The 25725-nt window shown below is 39.4% G+C and overlaps 1 protein-coding gene across 1 annotated transcript; it reads right to left on the minus strand.

The window, feature by feature from the left end:
* Window positions 1–1254: 1254 nt before the first annotated feature.
* Window positions 1255–25725, minus strand: LOC110739763 (beta-glucosidase 13-like). The gene is made up of 11 exons (XM_021920238.1): window positions 25319–25725; window positions 23940–24044; window positions 20068–20143; window positions 18964–19041; window positions 18447–18534; window positions 18093–18312; window positions 17876–17994; window positions 17041–17252; window positions 16603–16740; window positions 15374–15518; window positions 1255–1697 (listed from the first exon to the last, which is right to left on the minus strand). Exons 1-11 carry the CDS (start codon window positions 25529–25531, stop codon window positions 1520–1522), a joined length of 1572 nt encoding a protein of 523 aa, XP_021775930.1. The 5' UTR covers window positions 25532–25725; the 3' UTR covers window positions 1255–1519.

The following is a 25725-nucleotide window of genomic DNA, read 5'->3' on the forward strand; positions in this document are numbered from 1 at the left end:
GAATAATATTTTTGTTGAATGTGTATAAACGGGATAGAATTACAAAATAAGAATGAAATATTATTGCATATTGTTAAATATTCTCTAAGAAACTTTGGCAAAAAAAATGGTGGAAATTTTTTAAAAAGGAGATAACATATGTCATTCTTGGTTTAGTATTACCTCCGTTACTTTTTAGTTGCAACAAAGAAAATTTTTATATCTCACTAAAAATACCCCTTTGTTGCATCTAAAAAGTATTGGAGGTAGTAATATATAGTTGTAATTATATATAGATTAATGTGTTAAAGTCAATTTGATGTAATATAACGTAACGATGTTTTTTTTAGTACTACTCCATATAAATTAAATCCAAGGTCATTTGATTGTAACATATTAGGAAAAAAAAATCATTTTAAGCAAATAATATTTATAATAGTAATAAGAATCTTTAATTTCTATTATTATATATATAAATTAAATATATATATAATTTTATTGTCTTAAATAAGTTGTCAATCAAACAGATATAAAAAAATAAAGTTAGAATATATTTATTTTTGGAAATAGTTTTTGGAGAGAAAAAACGACACCTATAACATGTGTCATTCCTGGTATCTGTTTTAATATTATGTTATTGATTGGGATCATGAAATTGAATAAGAATAGACCGAATATTTTGGAGAATTTGTGATTAATTTAACATTCACCTTTGCTAGAAAAAGGACATTGAGAAGAACATGTATTGTAGGTTTCGGTTTGCTAGAATCAAGGCGATGCTACCTACAAAGTGGCTCCAACAATTATGAGTAAACAAAAATAGTTTTCTATTTATGTCGGCTTGTATTGCTGTATTTATAAGAGCAAGTGTTGTTCATAGTTTTGTTCTTGTAAAGGTCTTAATAGGCCTGATAGACTGATAGAGTATAAAATATATTCTTGGGTCTCAGTCATTAGTTTAAGTTTTTGGTTTAGTTGGTTCTCTAATAGAGTATCAAAGTTAGTGTGGTACAAAGGATTACAGGTTTAAATTTTCTCCACCCCCACTTTCAAGTTGAATATTTCACACTAAGTATGAGGAGGACCCATGCTTATCAACCATTAGGTTAATCTTTTGATCGAGTTGGTTCTTTAACAAGACCTAATATTTCTTATTGCATCAACTTAAACTCTTTCCATCTATTTCTTATTGCATCAACTTAAACTCTTTCCATCTATTTAATTAATCCTTTGTCAGGGAAAAACAAAAAAAAGAAAGGTGAAACAAATTAATACCTTTAACTTAACAAATGTCAGGCATAAACAGATTGATCTTTTTTTTATTACATTAATCAAATGAAAATAAAATAACAATAACAAGTGCACACGGGTTGCACTGGTTAGAAAAAAAAAACATTGAGCAATATTTGTATTATTATGACTCGCACATTTATTTTTATTTTTTTTGACTAAAAAGAACATTTTCATAAATTCGTACTGAAAATAATTAAATCACAGCAGTAGGATTTTGGCTACTTTCTCAACCAGGGAACTATTAGTTTCAATTTATATGCGATTGAAGAAACCAAGCAAACCATATAGCAGATAACTTAGGATATCTCTTGCAATCATCAAAATAATCAACAAAGTTGAGACCAAAGCGAACATCATAACCTCTTCCCACTTCCATGTTATCCATCAATGACCACACCACATAGCCCTTTACGTTTGCTCCCTCCCTATATCCAATACAACAAATAACATTTAATATTCAATATTAGGAAAAAAAAGTTGCGTGGACCAGGTTCATAATAGATTCATACGCACACAACTGACTTTATTTGAATATAGTGACCCTAGTTTTAACACAATAACCTTAAAATCCTTAATCTTAACATGGTAACTTTTATTAAAACACGTGTGACCTATAATATTATTGTGAATCCGAATTACAGGTGTTATGTTGAACACAGTGATCCAAATTTTAATATAGTGATCTTCATTATGCACATTACTAGTATGTTAAAATTTTCATTAAATAAATATTAACTCGTATAACCTTTATAATAATACAATGACGTTTAGTTTAACATAAGAACTTTTATTTTAACATAGTGAACTTTTTTCTATTAATAAAATTATTGGTCCACAGTTAATAAATGTGAACCAGGTCTATTTAATGGAAACTAAGGAGTTGTGACAGGAGCTACCTATGTGAGTGATGAAGAAATCAACGTGGAGTATGTGCAGAGGATAAGGAGAGTAGAGGTGGAGATTTTACTGAACAAGATGAAACCTAAGAAGGCGGTTAGCCCTGATGGTAAACCGATAGATAGAGGTGTGGAGGTGTTTAGGTAAGATTGGTATTGATTGGTTAACATACTTCTTTACCAGATGTGGAGGGCTACAAGGATCCTGCAAGATTGGAGGAGAGCACCGTGGTCCCGATCTATAAAAATAAAGGAGACGCTCAAGATTGTTCTAACTATCGAGGGATCAAGCTAATGAGCCACACTATGAAGTTATGGGAAAAAGAATGATTGAACATAGGTTGAGGGCATGCACAAACATATCGGATAACTAATTTGGTTTTATGCCCGGGAGATCTACTATGCAAGCAATCTATTTGATAAGACAAATGATGGAGTTTTATAGGGTAAAGAAAATGGATCTCCAAAGGATTTTTATTGATTTAGAGAAGGCATATGACAAGGTGCCAAGAGAGGTACTTTGGTGGGCAACGTAAAGAAGGGTATCCCATAAATATACATAGACATAGTTAAGGATATGTATTGGGATGTGTCAACAAATGTGAGAACATGTGTAGGGTTGACAAAAGATTTTCCTATTATAATTGGATTGCATCAAGGGTCTGCATTAAACCCTTTTTCTTTTTGCAATAGTTCTAGATGAAGTAATCAGGTTAATTAAAAATGAGCTTCCATGGTGTATGTGATTTGCGGATTATAACATTTTGGTGGATGAAACTAAAGATGAGGTTAATGCTAAATTGGAGCAATGGAGGCAAATTGACAAAGGTTGGAATCTAGAGGGTTTAAGCTAAGTCAGAGTAATATTGAATATTTGGTACGTCGCTTTGGTATACAGAGTAGGACAAACGATGATGTAGTGAGCTCGGATGGAACGAACTTTACCATGAGTCAATGTTTTAAATATCTAGGGTTGATCATCCAAGAAAATGGTGACATTGATCATGATGTGGCCCACAAGGTTGAGTCAGAAGGCTTAAATGGAGTGTTATGTGACCGAAGCATTCCCGTACAGCTGAAAGGGAAATTCTACAAGACTGCCATAAGACCAGTGTTGCTCTATGGTACATAATGTTGGGTTTCTAAGAAGGAGCATATTAAAAAGATGAAGGTTACGGAAATGCGCATGTTTAGATGGACTCTAAGAGATAGATTTAGAAATGAGGTTATTCGCGAGAAAGTTGGTGTGACAGGCATTGCAGACAAATTGAGGGAAAATAGTGATTAGGGGATTTTTCCCCACCAATCACCATCTGACAAGTGGACCAATCAGGTTCCGCCATGTGTCCGTCACATGGGCCAATAGGAGCCTGCCACGTGTCAAGCAATAATCCGTCCACCATGGACCAATTACGACACGACACGTGTCCTTCCCATGACACCTGGGATAACCGGTCACCTAGGCCCAACTCCCGAGGGAAGCCCAATCAGCCCAAGGTTAACTTAAACCTAGATTGACACGTTTCCAGAGGTTATAAATACCTCCCTTAATCCTCATTAAGAGGGATTACACGCTAAAACGCAGATTACACACATTAAACACTCTCACCTAGAGAGACCCAATCACTTTAATTTCCGCATTAATTACTCCTTAATCAAGTACTAACTTGACCGTCGGAGGCGGATCTCCAATCATCCGGAGCATCCGTTTGTTTTGCAGGTACAGGCGTCCGGTTCCAGTCTCGGAATTGTAACTCTCCCGCAGGACATCAGAAAACCCCGAAACATATTGGCGCCGTCTGTGGGGAGAGTACTTCTGAGATGGCATCCACGTTTGTACCGGCTCCTGAAGAGAGACGTCCCCTGGACGACCCTTTAGTTCAGTCGGACCACGATACTGAGAATGAATTTGAAGTTAAAGCTCACACAGCTTCAGACGGGACCCTAAGGGCCCGACGTACCCGTCATACCGAAAGGAGGGAACGGGAACATCTTCAAACAGGAAGCGAGCCAGCAGGCGCACCGCCTGTTCGGCAGCAGCCGACTGATGGGTCTGCTCCCATCACAAGGAACGAAGTCATGACTTTCATGAGGGACTTCAAGGGAGAAATTCAAGAGTTGATCAACAAGAAGCCGACTGCTCTGGACAAGGAGCAGTCGGCTAAGAAACCCTCCACTTCACTGAAGAGGAAACCAGTTCAAGGGCGAGAAGCGACCCCTCATCCTAAATTTAGGAAGTGGGAGCCACCTGCCCTTGATTTCACAAAATACCGTTTCCCTACTCCAGGAAATAGGAAACCTATTCGTCATATTCAGGCGGACGGGTCGAGGAAAACATACACAGACGCTCGGCTACTGCTAGAGCAGAAGAAGAGTGACCGATTGTCAGAGTCGGCCTCTACTTCAAACTTCCAAGACAGTCTGCGAAATACCTCGATGAGGCATACTCAGTCGTATCATGAGAGTCAGTCAGGCGGCACCTCCCGTCAATCCGGCTTTCATAGCGACCAGGCGGTACCAAACTTACCGTTTGTACCGCAACAACAGTATTTTTTACAGCCACCTCCGTTTGGTGGACATACAGCAAAAAATGTCCAACCTATGGACTGGCAGCTACGGTTGCTTAGACTTGGTGAACAGCCGTCGGCCTTCTCCAAGGAAATTACTGAAGCCGCTCAGCCGGCCAAAGTGAAAATTGTATTAGTAGGCGCCTATGACGGCACTACTAACCCAGAAGACCATCTGATGGCATTCACCAACTTGATGTACCTTCAAGGGTTGGATGATCCCACTTGGTGAAAGTGTTTCCCAGCGACTCTCAAAGGAATCGCACAACAATGGTTCGGCAACCTGCCGTCTGGTTGTGTAAATAACTTCAAGACGCTTGCTTACTTATTCACCTCCAACTTCGCCATGAACATCCCTGCGAAGAAGACGACCCTTGATTTAGGAACAATTCAGCAGGGCGAGAAGGAGGGGCTTCGTTCTTACATCAGGCTGTTTAACCTGATGAGAATACAGATTCAAGGGTTACCGGATGAAGTAGCCTATACTGACTTTTTCAGAGGTCTCAAAGACGGGTCGACCTTCAAATTCGATTTGGTCCGAAAGAGGGTGGCGACTCTTCAAGAGGCCTTGATTGAAGCGGAAGCCTATATACAGGCGACTGATCTTTGTAGTACGGTAAAACAGTCAGACGGGAAAAGGTCCGACAAAAGAGAAGGACGACAGAAACAGTCGTCAAACAAAGACGAGAAGAGAAAAGGGGTCTGGGCGGCTGATTCCTCTAAACAGCCGGCCCAGAAAAAGAAAAAAGAATTCAAACCATACTCCCCAAAGTATGCGTTTAACAAGGATAGCCAGTTTATCCTAAAGGAAATCAAGGGACGGATCTCAATTGAGAAGCCGGTCCCCATGAAGGGTTCTGCAAACAACCGGAACCAAGAAAAATTATGTGCTTATCATGAAGATGTTGGTCATCACACCAATGAATGCATCAGTCTCATGCGGTATCTGGACCGCCTGGCTGAGCAAGGTGATCTTGACACTTATGTCAAGAAATCTACGGGGAACACTTCCTCAAAAAAGCAGTCGACCAAAAAGAATCAACAGGCCGACAACTCCGATACAGATGATGCAGTCGTCTACACCATTGCAGGCGGCTTCTCAGGAGGCGGCCCCACTATTAGGGGCAACAAACACAATATCAGACGGTTAGATGTAAATTCCGTTCACCAAGAACGGCCCTCCAAATATTCATTTCCTGAGATTGTCATCACTGAAGAAGATCTAGGAGGGGTAAGAGGGCCGCATGACGACCCTATCGTTATTGAATGTAAAGTGGCCAACCAGAGAGTTGGCCGAATCCTCATAGATACCGGAAGCTCCTCAGATCTCATCAGTAGCAAATGTCTGTCGAAACTAAAATATCAGACTGATTGCATACATCCGGCATCCCACCCTTTACTAGGGTTTGGAGGAGGAGTCGTCCACCCAGTGGGACGAGTGGATTTATCCATCCGCCTGGGCGAAAAAGGGGAAGGACGACACATGGTAGTCCGGTTCCTGGTAGTAGAAGAACTCTCGGCCTACAACATGATTCTGGGACGACCAACCCTGAATAATTCCAAGGCTGTTATAATCCCATCTCTTATGTTGCTCAAGTTTGAGAGGGATAATGGAACAGTCGGGTCCCTAAGGGGAGATCAAAGGATGGCCCGAGAGTGCTATCTCTCGGATGTCAAGCCCACTGTTATGGCCACTGGGTCGAGTGGTGGAAAAATAGACCTTGACAATGTCAGGGAGAGTGCGCCTGTTCAAGAAGCAGGCGCCAAGAAGAGAAAGGAATCCCAGACAGGGGCCGCAAGAAAAGACAGAAAATAGCAATCATTGGCAGAGGAGCGGTCGAATGAATTCCGCCCTCAGCCGGCTGGTGAGCATACAGACCTGATCTTAGACGATTCACGTCCTGAGCGAACAGTCAAAGTTGGGACGACTGCTCTGAGAGTCCTGGGTGACGACTTTCACAAACTATTGAAAGAATACAAGGACATCTTTGCATTCGAAGTCCATGAAATGCCAGGCATTAGTCATGATCTGGCGGTACATAAACTGGCCGTGGATCTGAAAAAGAAGCCGGTACGGCAGAAGAAGCGGAACCATGGCGAAGAAAGAAGTCAGGCGGCAGCCGCCGAAGTTAAAAAATTACTTGACGCAGGGTTCATTCGGCAATGTTACTTCCCAGACTGGGTTGCAAATGTGGTGCTTGTTAAAAAGCCGAATGGCACCTGGCGAATGTGTGTAGACTACACAGACTTAAACAAGGCATGCCCCAAAGACAGTTACCCTCTGCCTAAAATTGATAACCTGGTCGACTCAACAGCCGGCCATGCTTTGATGAGCTTTATGAACGCCTACTCTAGTTTCCATCAAATTCCTTTATGGAAGAAAGATCAGGAGAAGACGGCCTTCGTCACTGATCAGGGGTTATACTGTTACACGGTCATGTCGTTTGGTCTTAAGAATGCCCCGGCCACTTTCCAGCGAATGATAAACACTGTGTTCTTTGATCAGATTGGGAGAAATGTAGAGGCATATATTGATGATATGATTGTCAAGTCTAAACTTCAGAAAGATCATCTGTCGGACCTCCGAGAAACTTTCGCCACACTCAGGCGACACCATGTCATGCTCAATCCCAAGAAATGTGTCTTTGGAGTTGAGTCTGGGAAATTTCTCGGATTCCTTATCAATCAGAGAGGAATAGAGGCAAACCCTGAGAAGGTGCAGGCGGTCATTGACATGCAGTCGCCTCGTACCATCCGAGAGGTTCAGAAGTTAACAGGTTGTCTGGCGGCCTTGGGAAGATTTCTAAGCCAATCAGGCGACAAATGCCTATACTTTTTCCAGGCAATTAAGAAAAAGGCAAGGTTTGAATGGGGGCCGGATGCTGAGACGGCCTTCCAAAAATTGAAAGTTCACTTGCATTCCTTGCCGAGGCTGGTCAGCCCTTTTCCCAAAGAAGTACTCTACATGTACCTGGCCGTCTCTGATCATGTGTTAAGCGCTGTTCTCCTTGCTGAAAGAGACGGCTGTCAGCTCCCGGTCTACTTTGTCAGTCATGTACTGAAAAATGCCGAGTTCAGGTATCCCTTAGTGGAGAAATTTGGTCTTGCACTCTTCATGGCTGTTAAAAAATTGAAGCCCTACTTTTTGGCACATGCAGTCGTCGTGTATACAGACCAACCTATCAAGCGGCCACTGACCATCATGGAGTCGTCAGGCCGAATGATCAAATGGGCCATAGAAATTCAGAGCCTCGAAGTTACTTTCGAGCCTAGAAAAGCAGTGAAGGGGCAAGCCTTTGCTGACTTTATTGTTGAGATGACTCGTCCTCCGGACTCTCAAGTTACAGACCAAGTCTGGAAGGTATATGTGGACGGAAGCTCTACTTCAAATGGTTGTGGAGCAGGCGTCATATGTCAGTCGCCAGAGGGCGACAGGTACGAGTATGCTCTACGCTTCAGTTTTCAAGCCTCAAACAATGAGGCAGAATATGAAGCTTTACTAGCTGGAATCCGCATGTGCAAGGCGGCAGGGGCAAGAAAAATAGACGCCTGTTCCGATTCACAATTGATAGTGAGTCTGTACAATGGCAAATACGAAGCAACCCATCCGGCCATGATCAAGTATTTACAGGCGGTCCGACAAGCAGTCGGCTCCCTTGAGGATTTCCATCTGACCCAAGTGCCGAGATCAGAAAACAACCAGGCGGATGCACTTTCAAAATTAGCATCATCCGCCTCCTGTGATACTCCTCGAACTGTTTTTTGGGAAGTAATGGAGAAGAGAAGCATCGAGGAAGACCCTATTGGAATCCTAGACAGAAGCTCAACCTGGATGGATCCAATCAGGGCATATCTGACAAACGGTACCCTGCCGGATGATCATCAACAGGCGGCAGCACTGAAAAAACGAGCAACCAGTTTTGAAATAATAAAGGGAGAACTTCACAAAAGGGGGTACCTTCAACCCTTCTTAAAGTGTGTTACTCCAGAAAAGGGACGAGAGATACTAGACGATCTTCACTCTGGTTACTGTGCTTCCCATATAGGCGGTAGGACGCTTGCTCAACGGGCAAGGCGGCAGGGCTACTTTTGGCCTACTTTAGAAGCAGATGCGATGGTGATGGTGAAAAAATGTGACAAGTGCCAAAGGTTTGGCAAACTAATTCACCGTCCGGCTACTGACCTCACTACCATTCATAGCCCACTACCGTTTGCTAAGTGGGGCATGGATATTCTGGGTCCATATACGCCTGCTACAGGCGGAAGGAGGTACATACTTGTTGCCGTCGACTACTTCACTAAATGGGTAGAGGCGAAGGCTGTAAAGGGAATCAAGACGAAGGATGTAATTTCATTCATTTGGAAAAATGTCATCACTCGGTTCGGGGTTCCCATGTCTATGGTTTTTGATAATGGTCCCCAGTTTGAGACGCCTGTTCTCAAAAGCTGGTTTGGTGACCAAGGAATTGCACACTACTTTGCATCTGTTGGCCGTCCACAAGCAAACGGCCAGGTAGAAGCCTTTAATAAAATTATCTCAGACGGTCTCAAGAAAAAGATTGAACGAGCAGGCGGCCTATGGGCGGATGAATTACCACATGTTCTCTAGGCCATTAGGACGACTAAAAAAGGGGCGACTGAAGAAACTCCATTCCTCCTAACTTATGGTGCGGAAGCTGTTCTTCCAATAGAACACTACGAGCCGACTCTTCGAGTAATGCTATATGACGAAGAGGCAAACTGGGAAGCCATGCGCCTGGCATTAGACTCAATTCCTGAAAGGAGGGGCAATGCTGTCTTGCGCCATGAAATTTACCGCCTGAGAATGACTAGATCATACAACAAAAAAGTACACAGGCGTCCACTCAAATTGGGGGACTTTGTACTTAGAAAAATGGAAGCAATTGGTAGGGCTAATGAGTCTGGCAAACTAACTCCCAACTGGGAAGGACACTACCGAATCTGTGAAGAGGTCAGGGACGGTACCTACCGTCTGGGAACACCAGACGGACAACCGTTGCCTCGAACTTGGAATGTAGATAATCTTAAGAAATATTTCTTTTGAATGATGTAAATAGTCAAGGGCTACTTAATAAAAGTTTGCATACTTAATATTCAATTTTGTACTAAGAGGGGCACGCCTACTAACAAACAGTCGGCTACTCTCCATGTTTAATTTTTATTCTTACTTCAGAGGGGCATGCCGTCTGTACCTTTACAGTCGGCTACTCTCCATTGAGTATTTTAATCTATCTTCAGAGGGGCATGCCGCCTGTACCTTTACAGTCGGCTACTCTCCATTGAATATTTTACTATATCTTCAGAGGGGCATGCCGTCTGGACATATAGTCGGCTACTCTCCATAGAAGAGGGCCGACTGATTCCAAACACACAGCCACCCCCCTTATACTTAACTAAAAATGATCAGGGCCTGGCCGACCCTGTGCCTAAACAGGCGGCTACCCTCCTTTTACTTAGCACCTACGTTCACCAAGAACTAACCAAGGCCACAGGCCGAATGATCAGACCAGGCGCCAAGCCAACTGATCCAATCTTCAAAACTAATACGACCTGTCCCAACATCATAGCAGGCGTCCGGCGGCATCCCTCCGGATGAAATTCGTCGCAGAGAGCAGCTCCCTTTTGGGTGGAACATTGCTCTATAAACTAATTACACGGCACCTATACGACTGTCCCCAAGGGCAACCACGTAGCTGTTTTTGAGACAAGGATAACTCTATCACTAAGCAAACCAGTGGTAGCAGTTGACATCTGAGTCAGATGACCGCCTGTATTACTTGGGATAAATACAGGGGGTACCTCTTGAGTTAATAGCCAACAAACATTGGCGAATCAAAAGGTTCAGCCGGTCTCCGCCGTCTGGTACCTTTACTACTCAAGCAGGAGTGACGGCGACTGAGTAACACCAAAGTTAACTCATAGTCACTCTCTCAAACTTAGTATGGAGCCTAAAAGGTATGAGTCGTCCGCCTGTTTTTAGAAACAGGGGCCCTCAACCACTACTCCTGCTAGGTTAACAACCTATGAGTTAAAAGCCAACAAACATTGGCGAATAAAGGGGAACAACCGGTACCCACCGCTTGATACCTCTACTACTCAGTTACTTGGCGACTAGGTAACAATCATGTTTACTTGGTCACTCCTTAAAAATTTAGTATGAAACTAAAAAGGTGTTCATACAGCACCGGCTCACACTAGATTAAATATGGCGGGGAACAGTCGGCCTAGACGGCCTAAAGTCTCTAGCCTAAAAACATGAAAAGTAGGAAACCACTTTCCTACTTGGTTAATTTTATATGACAGAACCGCCTGCCTAAAGGGGATCCAGACTTTAAAATGGTTCGAATACCGATTGGATAAATGGCCGACTGATCGTCTAGCCTGGAAACAGACAACCAGTCGTCCAGGGGCATAGGCGGCGTGACTAACTATCCGTACCTGTGCAACTATTGGCCATATAAAACAGTCGGTATAGTGTACAATTGGATATCAGAATATTCAATACTTGAACAAATTTGAAGCAAAACAAAAAAAATTCATTAAAAAGAAGCCGGTCATCAAAGACCGGCAAAATATTCAGAGCCCCGGCCCCCTGGCCGGGTAAATACAAACAAACGGCACGCAGGCCGTGGAAAGAAGACATAAAGCTTAAGAAGGGGGCAGATCTTCAATATTAGCAGCTGCCGCCTGGTCAGCACTCTTCTTGCTGGACTCGGCTTCAGCTGCATCCTTCTTTGATGCATTACCCCCAAGCGGCACAAGCGCCACTACCGGCTGCTCCTCCTCCTCCAACGCCTCTTCCTCAGCAGCCGCCAACGCCTCTTCCTCAGCAGCCGCCAGGATCTCTTGATTATATCTATCAGAACACTGGCGGTACGTTTTTTCCCATGAGGCAAAGTCGGCATTGGGGAAGAGGCGGCCCCAAGTCATGTGCTGGATTTGATCAGAGTCTTCCATCATCTCCCGGACCAGCTCTTTCTTTTCTTGCTCGGCCTTTTCCGAGAGCTCCTGAGTAAGACTCTTCTCCTGGGTCACCAGGCGTACCTTTACGCTCGCCAAGGATTTCTCCAAGGTTTCGTATGAGGACATCTTTTGGCGAAGAGGTCTCAGCTCGGCCTTGAGGTTGTTGATGGTCGCCTCCAGCTCGCTATTCCTCTTCTGGGCCGCCTCTAACTGAGCCCGGATAGCGGCGGTAGCCTGCGCCTGATAATAAAGAATATCAATGGTCAGAACTTCATTTTGGGCAATTTGAAACATTGCCTTATCACAGTCAGAGGCGGCCATAGCTTTTGCAGCCTTTACCTCTTTGTTCTTCCGGTCAAGCGGCTTGCGAAGGCCGTTCACTCGGAGCAGGGCCTAAGTAAAAAGGGGAACAGGCGTCAGTTTCCAAACAAAAAGAGAAAACAAGCGTCCTGGAATTCAAATACTCAAAAATATGCTAAGTATACCTCAGCAAGGACCCCTGCAATCCCGTCTAGGTCAAGGGTGCCGACACCCCTGACCGCCTCCCTTTCAGCTGGAGAAACGGCCTTGATCATAGACTTGGCCACCTCGACCAAGTCAGGCTCCTGAGGGCCGGCTGCATCAAGCATAAACAAACGGATTAGACCTAGTAAAGGAGGGAGCAAGTCTAAAATTTACAAGAACAATTTCATACTTCTAGGTGGCCCAGCTGGAGTTTTAGAAGAAGTGGCCGACTGTTTCTCAGCCGCCGCATGTTTCCTGGCAGAACAAGGAGAGCTCGCAACAGTCGTCCTCCGGGCCTTGGGGTCCGGCTGTTGGGAAGAAGAAGCTCTTGGAGCGCCCGTCTAAAAAAGAAGAAAATAGTCAGTATATGCATAAACACAACTCCAAAAAGAGGGTGAAAGGTTCGAAGCCCACCAAGGGTGCCCCCTTGTTGGGGGAGTCGGTTGAAGACTGTTGCATGATGGAGGCCCGCAACATGGCCGCCGCAGTCTTGGAGGCGGTAATTTTGCTCATGGCGTCCGCTGCAAAAACAAATAGCAAAGTTAATAAAAGTCATAACAAGAAATGCATGGAACAACAGAGTATTCGACAGGCCGGCTACCTCTTGAGCACCGACTGCTGAGGCCACAGGCGGCCAAAAAGTACTCGTCGTAGAGCCATTTGAAGCTCGGGACGCAGTGCAGGGGTACTTGCTCTCGTACCCCTGAAGTAGAGTTCACCTTCGACTCTACTTTGAAGAGTCCTTTATCTAGGATCTCTTTCTTAGCCTTGGGGGGAACATGCGGCATGCTGCGGCCGCCTGCAAGAAGGGGCGGATTCCTGTTCCACCTGTTGAAGCGCTTGTTCAGCTCTGTGTCTGAACTCTCAATGATGAGGAAGGTGCTCCGCCCGTCCTTCCATTTGTTTGCTTTACCTCTCGTCATGAGGTAGCCCCTGTGGCTCGTCAATTGATACCACCCGGTACCGCCTGCCTTAGGGGTCCGGCTGAGGTAGTTCATGTGGGCGAAAGCCTCGAAGCTCGGCTCCACCCCGTGCAGTTCGCACCCGGCCACATAGCCGAGTACGTTGACCCAGGAGTTCGGGGCTAACTGCCATAACCCCAACTCATACCCATCCAAGATCCGCTGAACAGCTGGATGTAGTGGGAAGCGCAGCCCAGCCTTGATGGCCGCCTCGTAGCAGCCAAAGCAGGCGCCATCATAACTGGTACCAGCCGCCCATACGACTGTGTCTTCTGGATCCGGCACGAACACTAAAAAGCCGGGGCCCATTGTGTGGTTTGCGATAAAGCTCTCCACTTTCTCTTGCATGGCCGTGATCCGGCCCCGAGGTACCGTGCAGTAGTAGGGGGTATTTTGCTCTCGGTGAGAGGCGGATGGCTCCGCCCAATCGTCCCCCTTCTCAACTGCGTGAGAAAGCCTCGCCTCTTGTAGGCGACTGTTTTTCTCTTCCGTGTCCAGGGAAGCATGGCCAGAAGAGCTAGACTCGGAATTGTCCTCTGACGAGTCCGAAGAGGACGACTCCTCCCCTCTCCCGGAGGGGCCCGCCTCCTCTCCTTTAAAAGGAGCAGGAGAGAATGTAGAATTGTCAACTGTAAAATGGGAAGGGGTCACTTGACTCCTCCCTCAGAACTGCCGGCTTTCAAGCCGCTTTGTTTCACTTCCACATCTGGCGCCTGGTCAGATGTTTCACTAATCGGCACCCTGTGGGAGGAGCCGTCTGAGTTTGAGATCCTGGCAGTCTTTTTTGTTCTGGCCATCATGCTCTGCATAGACACAGATACAGTCGGACTTTGTATAAAGGGCAAAGATGGGTCCAGAAAAGGGCAGGCGGCACTCCTAGTCCTAGATTCAGCCGTCCCCGGTGACCGGCTGATCACTAACCTAGGTCGTGTCGTGTGCTTCCGTGATGCCATTTCAAAAAAGAATAAAGTAAAGAGAAAATTAAGAGTAAGAGTACCGACGGTTACCTGAACGAATGACGATTGATGAAGTTCTGAAAATCCTTTGCAGTCGGCTTGTTAGAGCAGGCAAGGCAGAAAGGGTCCAAAATGTCAGAGCAAGTTCAGGGGTCCGAATGTTCTCTCACAAAGTTTTCAAGTGTGAAAATGACCGAAGTCAACACTCCTTTATATAGGCGAAGTGAGAAGGCGAAGGGTCACTTCCAGAATTCAAAATTTTGGCGGGAAAATCTCTCGGCCTCTCGCCGGGTGACACCAGTAGCAGGTCGTCGCCTGTTATAGGGCGATACCTGTCACAGGTAACACGTGACCAGTCACGTGCCACCTGTGAGGGGCAAATGATTAGGGGATTTTCCCCCACCAATCACCATCTGACAAGTGGACCAATCAGGTTCCGCCATGTGTCCGTCACATGGGCCAATAGGAGCCTGCCACGTGTCAAGCAATGATCCGTCCACCATGGACCAATTACGACACGACACGTGTCCTTCCAATGACACCTGGGATAACCGGTCACCTAGGCCCAACTCCCGAGGGAAGCCCAATCAGCCCAAGGTTAACCTAAACCTAGATTGACACGTTTCCCGAGGTTATAAATACCTACCTTAATCCTCATTAAGAGGGATTACACGCTAAAACGCAGATTACACACATTAAACACTCTCACCTAGAGAGACCCAATCACTTTAATTTCCGCATTAATTACTCCTTAATCAAGTACTAACTTGACCGTCGGAGGCGGATCTCCAATCATCCGGAGCATCCGTTTGTTTTGCAGGTACAGGCGTCCGGTTCCAGTCTCGGAATTGTAACTCTCCCGCAGGACATCAGAAAACCCCGAAACAAATAGCATGCGTTAGTTCGGGCATGTAAGACGGAGACCCAAGAGTGCACCACTATGTAGAGTGTAATAGTGGGACCATGAGGGAGAGGGAGATCGAAAATGACTTGGTTGGAAGAAGTTAGTAAGGATATGAAGTATATGGATTTGCTTGAGCATGAGGCATTTGATCGTAAGGGATAGAGGGGGAAGATTTTCGTTAATAATTATACAGAATAATTATTTTTGGTTCATATAACTGACCCCACTTATGTAATTAAAAATTTGATTGATTGAGGTCCATTTCAGAGTTTGTATCAATAATATTATAACATTTTCTTGTTCGATAAAATTTTGATTCGTAATTTACCTAATTGCATCACGAACAGCCATAAGATGTCCCGCAGCATACTTGATTCTGTCGTAATCATAAAATGCATCTTGCAATTCTTTATATTTTCCCAGAGCAATTAAATCTTTTACTGAGCTTGTTATCGTAGGTTGCGACGAAGTACCTGTCAATGCATGATAAAATGGAATTAGATAATGTAGAACCTATTAAAGTGAGTACAATTACTTTGATGAAATTCATAGAATTTTACCCTGATTTGTTAATAGTACATACTACCGACCCCTTTCTTTTTTATTTTACTCACTCGTTATTTACACGGTCAAATTTACAAAACTTTGACTCTATTGTATTGTGTTACTTTCAAGTTTCAACCAAAGTAAAAATTGTTACTCCGATCCACTTGTGATTTAGTTAGAATCGGTTCTGTGTAGCGTCAAAATATTAACATCATCCTAATTTACACTTGCATGTAATTAATTAAAGATATAATTGCTCAAATATGTGCATTTCATCATGTAAAAGTATATATAGAGAAAGTATATGAAATAAGTTTTCATTAAAATGCTATTATTAATGATATGATATGATATACTTCGTAGTACATAGTATATACTACCTTAACCTAACTATATAAATTTGTCATACCATTTGTTCAAATTACACAACTATACGATAAAAATTAGACACATTAACCTAATTAAATGTTATGATAAACATACTTTCTCGGAATAAATATAAATGTGCAGTGATATATTTTTTCAATTTTCATATCTCTAAGAAAATTAGACTACATTCAGCAACTTTTCAGTGTGGCAGGGGTTACTAGTAGGGGTTACTTACTTAGGGGTTACATACTTACTCAGTCGGTTAGCGCGTTTTTATTGTGAGAGTAACCCCGACCAATCTAGTAACTCTTGAATAATTAACCCCTGTATAAGTAACCCCTATAATTTACCCATAACCAAATGAGTAACCCCTGAATAAGTAACTCCTGACCAAATGAGTAACCCCTGAATAAGTAACTCCAAAATAAATAACTCCTACAAGTAACCCCTGACCAAACGAGTAACCCCCTACAAGTAACCCCTGTCACACGACGTGACTAGCCACATATAAAATATTGTGTACTACATTATTAAATATTTCGGAGCTGAGTCTAAACTGAGACATTATAGATTTGTTTTGGAGATTCTTTATGAAAATGGAATGTAGTAATTCAAATTAATTAAAAAATGCATTGAACTCACCATTCTCAGTGACATATAGTATAGGATTACCATACTTATTCTTCATGTGAAGTAGCAATTGCTTAAGTCCATCAGGATAATCATAGATGTCATTCCTTCCTTCGGCTGGCCTTCCAAGAGTCTTTTTCTCAACATTCTCTGGAGGAATCATTCATAGATAAATACTTTAGTATTTTCGCCCATGTACAAAGCAACATGTGAGTAAAAGTCTTGTTCCACATTAAATGAATAATAAGAGTGTGGCAGAGATTTAGAATGTGTATTTCATCTTAAGCCTTTGAGGTAACACGTATTTGGAGTTATAAAGTGGACACTCGTGTTTGATGTAGCCCAGACGCATTTAACAAGCATGCTAGAGAATGTACTGAAATTAGTGCTACGAAGTGAGTACTTATATGCTACTCGTAGGTCAATTGACAATATTAAAATCATTCATACCGGTACGAGGCTTGAAAGAAACTGTGACTTCGCCGGTTAGTCCATCGAAAGAAAAAGTGTGTTGGATGTATCTTGAAGAGTAGTAGTTAACACCGATGAAATCGAAGGCGCCTTTCACAAGCTCCTTTTCCTCATCAGTGAACTTCGGAAGTCCAGGGATGTTATTTTTTATCCATTCCGGATAATCGCCATGAACAAGTGGATTCATAAACCTAATTCATCAAATTTGTCATTAATTATATTAGAGATAATTGTATTTAATAATATTATGTACCGATCTAAGTATAACAGTTAAAAAAAATTTAAAATGGTGTAACATTTTAAAGTATTTGGTTATAATCGTAAATATACATGGTGTAACAGTGTAAAGAGTGTAAGATTCATAGCCAGCTTGTAAAACAATGAAAATCAAAATATAACAGTCTATGGTAATAGAGGAAGTATGTAATAGTGTACATGCAGAATAATGACATAACAATACTACTTTTAGTTAAATTACACTTCTGTTGTTTTTACTTGACAGGGTAATGTGTAAGACTTACTACCTCTGTTTTTCAAAGTTTTACTCAAGCTACACAAACCAATATGTAAAAAAGGATCATTTATATGGGTACTTTTGTTTTAAAGATCGAGGATATAGATAGATACTATAAGTTTTATTAAAATCTAATTTGGCCTCACAAAGTGGTGTTGTATATAACATAAAAAAGTAAAAGGTTGACATAATAGAAATAAATTAAAGTAAATAAAACTTTGAAAAGCGAATAAAAACGAAAAATGAGCAACACCTTGGAAATCAAATGAAGTATAACATTAGAAAAGTTGAAAAACATACCAACCAATGGACATCTCCAAACTTTCTTCTGTTGCAGCTACATCCTTAGGTTCATGTTGATTAAATGGCATAGCCCATTGAATTGGCAATGAAATTCCAATTTTCCCCCTTTGCAAATTCTTCAAAACGTCACATGAGAAACTAATTAGATTGCGAAAACCAACTTATTTTATAGCATCAAGTAGGATTCCAGACGTCGAAAACAGGTAGTACGTACCTTAAATTCGTGCTTGTAGAGTTTTGCAGCCTCAGAATGAGCTAAAATAATATTATGATAAGCAATATAAGGAGCTTCGGTATCAATCTGAAGCTGAGGAGGAAATCCCATTAATTTTCCAAGGTAAACATAGACTAGAGGCTCATTAATCGTCTCCCAGAACTTTACTCGATCACCAAACTTCTCAAAACATAGCTTTGCATATTCCTTAAAGAGTTCTCTGTACGCAAGAACATTTAAAATTTGAAAATACTTGGTTCGACCAAATTACAATTAATAACAGTCAAAATGATGGATTGATGGTGTAATGTGATGAATTAGTAATGGAGCAACTAAATTCATAAGCACTTGAACCTGATGTTCGGACTCAAGAAGCCCCCAAATTTGTCCTGTATACTTTGTGGCAGATCGAAATGCAGTAGAGTAACAATAGGTGTAATACCTGGTAACATTGGATGAATTTGTGATGAAGGTATACACATAAAAAGTTAAAAAGTACTTTGTACGTATTAGCAATAATAATGTTTTGACTTTTGCATTTGTTAATACAGTATAAACTTATATCTTTATTACTCTGATATTGAACTAAATTTAAAAAGAAGCTAGTTTTTTTTTTTTTTTTTTTTTTTTTATTTGTTTATTTGTTTTTTTTTTTTTTTTTTAATAGGTAGAAAGAAGCTAGTATTTTTGAAATATGCATTGCGATGCATTATAATTAAGAGTTTACATGACTTATAGGTACAATGTATGTTACTGATGGAGAATATACATAATCTCTATCAGTTACTATTGTAAAAAACAACATATTGCAACTTGGAAAAAAAAAACGAGTATATAATGTCAAACTGTTGAATTAGTAATAGAAGGTTACCATTTCCAATCAAATCATTAATCAAATTGTTGTAGAAGTCTATGCCCTCTTCATTAACCTCTGTGTGGACGGTACCGTCTGCATGCATATAAGAATGTGTATAGAACAATAATTAACAATAAAATAAAAGTGAAAATTGTGTGAAGAGAAAGATATAAATCTATTAACTATTACTAAAACAGAGTATGCTGACGTCATCAATGCCTACATGTCGCTCTCTCAATAAAAAATTTCCCGCTTAAATGCAAGAATGATATTTTTTTTAAAAAAATATTGGAAGCTTTTATATTACAATTAAAATCGCCTATTAATTAATCTTAGGAAATTAAAATAATTTTACATCAATAACTATATACTAAAAGACACACCAACAATGACACGTGTCATCTTTTGGTGTGTCCTTAATTTAGGTTTTTTTTTTGATATAATTCTATTAAAAAAAACAAATCTTATACTAATAAAATAGTTTCTATTCTTACAAAATATAATTACTTAAAATAAAAAAGATTTGACATATCTTTAATACTAAAAGACACACCAGCAATGACTCGTGTCATCTTCCGATGTGTTCTTTGTTTAGTTTTTTTTTTTTGAATAAAATTCTATTAAAAAAATAAATCTTATACTAAAATAGTTTCTAATCTTATAAAATATAATTACTTAAAATAAAAAAGATTTGACATATTTTTAATACAAATATTTGTATAGCTACGAAGTATAAAAAATATTATTATAATTTTCTACGTCATTTTATATCTACCATATGTTTTGTAATCCTTTATTTTGATTGAAATTTATCAATTATATTTTTAAATTTTTTTGTTTTTAAATAACTAATTATAATAAAATTTTAATAGTAGTTATTAAAAATTACCGTGCATGGCACGGGAACTAACCTAGTTAAAAATAAATAAGAGAAAGTTTTTAAAAGAAAGTGACACACTTTAAAAAAAAAATACTGCTAAAGGTAAGTGACGAAGGTAAAAATCAAAAGGATATATTTTAAGAAAATTTACAGTCATACATTAATAAATTCCATAAGATTGGTTTTATTTATTTACAAACACATATGATTAATTAGCATCAAGGTTTCAAGGAACTCACATGGTAATATCCTTGACCAAGAAATGGAAAATCTGTACGTATTCATGCCCATTTTTTCCAACAGCTTCACATCTTCCTGCATTTATCACCATTTTTTTCAATTTGTTTATTTTGGATAGATAATTACGAGACTTGACTTAGCTAGAATATATACCACCTATGTTCTCAAAGGTTGAACTCACTTATATAAAGTTTTTTGGTTTTTTTTTTTTTTTTTTTTTTTCTTCTTTTCAATGAAAGTTTGGAAATAGTAAGTAGGCCCCCGTGCAACAAAAAAAGTCGATAAAGAGAAATAGCGTAAAATATGTTGGGTTGTGCTTCCTAATATTTAGTGGGTTAGTAATGGACTAGTGGTTTCCTAATATTTAGCTCTGGTAGTTTATCATTAGCTTATTTAAGGGAATAGATGTATCTCACTTTTATTAAGCAATAATAAATTCAAATTTCATTAGTTTTGCTCATTTATTTTTTTTTCTTTAGTTTATATTTTATATTCAACATGGTATCAGAGCACAGATTAGATCCTAAGATTTTTCCCAAAAAATAAAAATGGTGGGTGTAATTTAGTCAAGGGAAATATAGTAAGCCAAATAATATATTTGCGAGTTAAAATCATGGCAAACAATGTTGTTAATGAGTCATCTCAACCCTTAATTCCGATTGTTAAAGGTGATAATTATCACCTATGGAGTCTCAAGATGAAGACTTTGTTCAAGTCTCAAGAGTTATAGGATTTGGTGGAGTACTGTTACGATGAGCTGAACTCGACACCGGCTAGATCCGATCAGCAATTGCGAGAAAATCGTAAGAAAGATGCAAATGCCCTATTGTTTATCCAATCGGCATTGGATGATGAGATTTTCCCCATAACTTCTATTGCATCTTCCTCCAAGCATTTATGGGAGATCATCTGTTGTAAACGAAACTTGTAGGAACAAAAATAATATGAACAATGTTACCGGGAATGAGACTGAGTCGCGGACTATGCCGCTCTCTTTAGAACATTCACGGCACTGCCTTGAATTTGTGCAAGCAGCTCATAGCTAACCGGATGTCCCCCAAGATAAAATAGTCTCTCAAAACTATAAAGTACCGGTGGATTTGCACTGAAGCACCGGGCAATTAAACATCGAAAAATGTAATGAAACTGCTCGAATATTTTAAGAAGAAGAGAGATTAGAAGATAATTGTTTATGTTGTGTTTGAAAACCGAGAACAAAGAGGCCTTTTATAGGCAAAAATTGCAGCATAACGGTACCAAATATATCAGCCATTAAATCCGCCCATATCCAGCATTTACCAAAACCGAAAATTAAAATTAAACGGCCAAAATTTAATTTACGAAATGGTAAGCAATATTTAACGCACCATTAAGTCAGAAAATGGAACAAATTAAAACGGCTCCTAAAACAGTCAAATTTTAATTAACACAAAATCTGGAATAAAACGGTTATGGAGAGAATCAGTCAAAAACGTTTAGCAAGCCTTGTTCAAAAATTAAGCTTGTTTAATAAACCCGACCCAGCCCGGCCCGACTCGACGCGCTTGTGTGTGATAGGTTGACTTAGTAGGTAAGTCCTCCCTCTCCACAAAATGTGGATAGCCCAAGGGCCACACCCGAGAAACTCCACACTCTACATTATAAAGGAGGTAAAACTTTCATTTTCCACCAATACGAGACTTATTGTTTTTCACAAAATTCACACTTCACATTACTTTGTTCCAACATCATCAAACAAGAGTACTTTGGCGATAAGAAGGTAATTTGCTGCAAAATTACAAACTCTTTGTACTTAATTTGAGAGTTTAACAATTAATGTCAAAGAAAGAATCAATTCAAGATTATTTGTCGAGAGTGTCTTCAATTATTAGTCAAATGAAAATATATGGTAAGAATATCTCAAATGAAACAATTGTGGGGAAGGTGTTAAGGAGGTTGAACAGTGATTATAAGCATATTGTGACTGCAATTTTAGAGTCTGAGGACATATCAACTTATACATTTGATGAGTTCTTTGATGGCTCATGAGGAGATAATGGATAAGTGTGCAGATGAAAATGTCGAGGAGAAAGCCTTTCAAGTCAAAGGGTAATTGTCGAATGATTGGCTTTATGATGGAGGTCATGGTCGCGGTATGGGTAGTCGAGGTCGTGATGGAAGTGATTGTGGTTATGGTCGAGGTCGTGAAGAAAGTAGAGGGAGTGGTCGATTTGAATGACAACGTCCATCAATGAGTAGTGTTCAAAGTTACTATTGAAAGAGGTATGGTCATAAAGAAAACCCGGTGATGGGATAAGCAAAGAGACGAGCAAGGTAGTGATGAACAAAACAACTATGCTCAAAAGGTTGAAGAGGAAGAGAAAGCTCTTCTAAAGTTGAGTGTGTGGTTAAGTGTTCATGTTGAAATCAAAGTATTATGTCGAGTTTAAGTCAAAGTCCATCGTCGTTATATGTTTAGCAAATCAAATTAGCTTTACTGATTAAAGCTCATTTTTACTAATCCTGTGTTATATTTGTTGTTTAAAGTCACAGATTTTATTGATAAACCTAAATTTCACTAGAGTGAAGTTATTTTTTACTAAATTGAACTTAGTTTTACAAAACTACAATTATATTTACTCAATATTATTGATTTGAAGTAAAGAGAACATGACCTAATCTATATTAGATAAAAGAGACGTCGTGCAAAAGATCTTGGCATTATAAACGTGTTACCCTCTTTATTTTTATCTAGCTATTGGGTAGAATCATGTCGTAATATAAAATATTTGAGGGTTGGTGAGTTGAGACTTGAGAGTTGAGACAATGTGAATATGATAAGAAATTGAATTCGAAAGAGTAATTGACAATATTATGAGATTGCGACACTAGTTCAAGAAAAATATTAGATGTGCAAATGGAGCTAATATAGTTGTATAATTTTAGATTAATCAATTAATAATACTTCCTTCATTAACAGTTATTTGCGACAAAGGGGGTCTGCACGGACTCCTAGGCATAACTTCTTAAACATGATTATTGAAAGTTATGGACATGTAATTAACTATTAATCAAATTAAAAAAAAAGGAATTACAAATTAAACCAAAACCGCCCAGAACCACCATCGCACGCCACCTGGAACCACCACCCATGCCACCCAGAACCCACGAACCACCACCCACGCCACCCACAAATCATCGAAACCACCCACAAACCACCGAAATCCACCTAAGAACCACGAAAATCACCCAAAAACCACCAGTGAAACCCAAAAACCAAACTCACCCACAAAATAGCCACCCGCGAACCACTAACACCCACGAAATAGCCAGCCATGAACCACCCACGAACCACCAACACCCACGAAATAACCACCAACACACACGAATACCAACACCCACGAAATAACCACTCACCAGATCTACCAAACCTACCCACAAACCACCAATAACCACCCACGAACCAAATGAGAGATGAGAAAGATAATTTAAAGTAGAAATAAGGGATTAAAAATGAAGAAGGAGATGAGAGATGAAGAAGGAAGAAGATGATGAAGTGAGAGATGAAAATGGAGGAGAGAGATGGTGGGGAAATGGATGAATCAGATTTTTTTTGGAAAAAGTTTAGATAATTAAGTTAGATTAGAGTTATAATAATTTGTAATTATGTGTGTATTATGTGTTAATAATTTTTAAATGAGGTATTTTGGTCATTTTACTAGAAAAAAGTTACTTTATTAGGAAAGAAATAGTTTTGTTGCAAATAATAGTTAACACCCTTTTTGGTAAATGTTGCAAATAACTGTTAACAGAGATAGTATAATTAATCATTCTTCTAAATTATCAATAAACCACAAATTATAGAGTATGATTTGGAATCAATAATTTATACCTTGTAAAGATGGTAAGAGTCAACTGCTTTCCTTCCTTTCTCGGCTTCAATCATGGAGTCCCAAGTGCCTTTTCGTCTTCCTCCTTCATCTCCTCGTCCTTCAGTCTAATACATGTCATTCACGTATAAAAATCATGCATATCAATCAATAACTCATACAACATATTTAGAAATAAAGCAATAATTTATATGGTATAATTATTAGTGCTTTAATCAAATTAAATTTATATTTGGTGGAAATTTTGAATGATCCTTTCTAATGAAAAGTTGAAGCTATAGAACTCCAAATATTAAGATAAAAGAGCACGTTGAAAATGCTAAATCTAGCACACCACAACGGCACAACCCGACTGCAATTTGAAGCAAATAGTTTTGTTAATTACACCTAAGTAATAGATTGCAAAATAAGATGAAAATGAAAAGGCTAGCTCTCCAATTTTACAAAAACAAAATCCAGCTTCGAGGATATAATGCAAACCGTAAATCCACATATATAACTAAATTATACCATCGCAGTATCAATTACATATTACTAAAGGCAAATCTAAAAAGACACTTGGCAACATTATACAAAAAAATTTCCTGCAAAAGTATTTGCTTAAAAAATAATTACCATAACTAACAATTATTGTATCCAAATAATGATATTTTCTTTACATAAAATCTAAACTAAACTATCTATAATATGAAAATGTCCATTATAGCTATTATTATATATGGTTATTTTTTTAATATCTATCTATAATTATATACTGACGAATAAAAAATGACACATGGGTTAAAAAAATTCCTGCCAAAAAATTTCAGTGTTAACTTAAGAAATATTTAATTTACTATTTTTCCTTCCTAATTTACTATTATATTCAAGATAAATATCATTTCATATCATTTACATTTAAAAAATTTTAATGAGTCAAAATGAATATAATTTTTTATAACTACATATAGAAAATTTAGTAGATTATAAAAATTCATAATTTTTAATGAAAATGGACTTTAGTATACTTTTTATAAAGAAAAAAGATTTGTAAAAAATTATTGAACTACATACAAATTATTGTACATCATTATAAAATTTGGTAAAATTGTGCATTGCACGGGATTTAAAACTAGTGTAACTACTAATTTCCGTCGAATTTATGATAAATTACAAGTTTATCTCCTTAAAATTGCAAAAATGTAAATAATTTAACAACATTTTTGTAAAATACGGGACCTACAGTTGTTGATTTATTTCTAGACATGCCATGAAAACTTGACAAAATTGTTGATTTATTTATAATTTTGCCTGTTTATCAAGGAGATAAAGTGGGACTTCCTCTAGATTTATGAAAGATAGTAAGAAAACTTGAGCTTAAAGAGAGAGAGGGAAAAAAAACCTGAAGGGCAGAAGTGGAGGCACCAAAGAGGAAACCATCAGGAAAGTCAGCTCTATCCACTTTTAAAAAAGGTAGTGGCGCCGGAGGTGGAATGTCATCCACAACTAAACTGTACCTTCGATGATCTTCAGTAGACCTAATTTCTTTATCACTCATGCAATTCACATCAATGGAGAAGGAATTCACATCAACAGAGAAGGAAGGAATATCCATCGATTTGGTTCGTTGGAAGAAAAATCAAACGAACTATTGTATTGTATGGAATTCGATCGTGTGATCTCCTATTTGTGCCTCTTTTAGTAATACAATTTCAATGAGGTTATACCAAATTTAGTCATTAACCTTCCTTATTTAAGATATTTAGGTAGATTTATTACTACAAATAAAATGAAGTCAACAGATCTTGC

The sequence above is a fragment of the Chenopodium quinoa genome, unplaced genomic scaffold (genome assembly GCF_001683475.1).
Source record: "Chenopodium quinoa cultivar QQ74 unplaced genomic scaffold, ASM168347v1, whole genome shotgun sequence".
Taxonomy (NCBI): domain Eukaryota; kingdom Viridiplantae; phylum Streptophyta; class Magnoliopsida; order Caryophyllales; family Amaranthaceae; genus Chenopodium; species Chenopodium quinoa.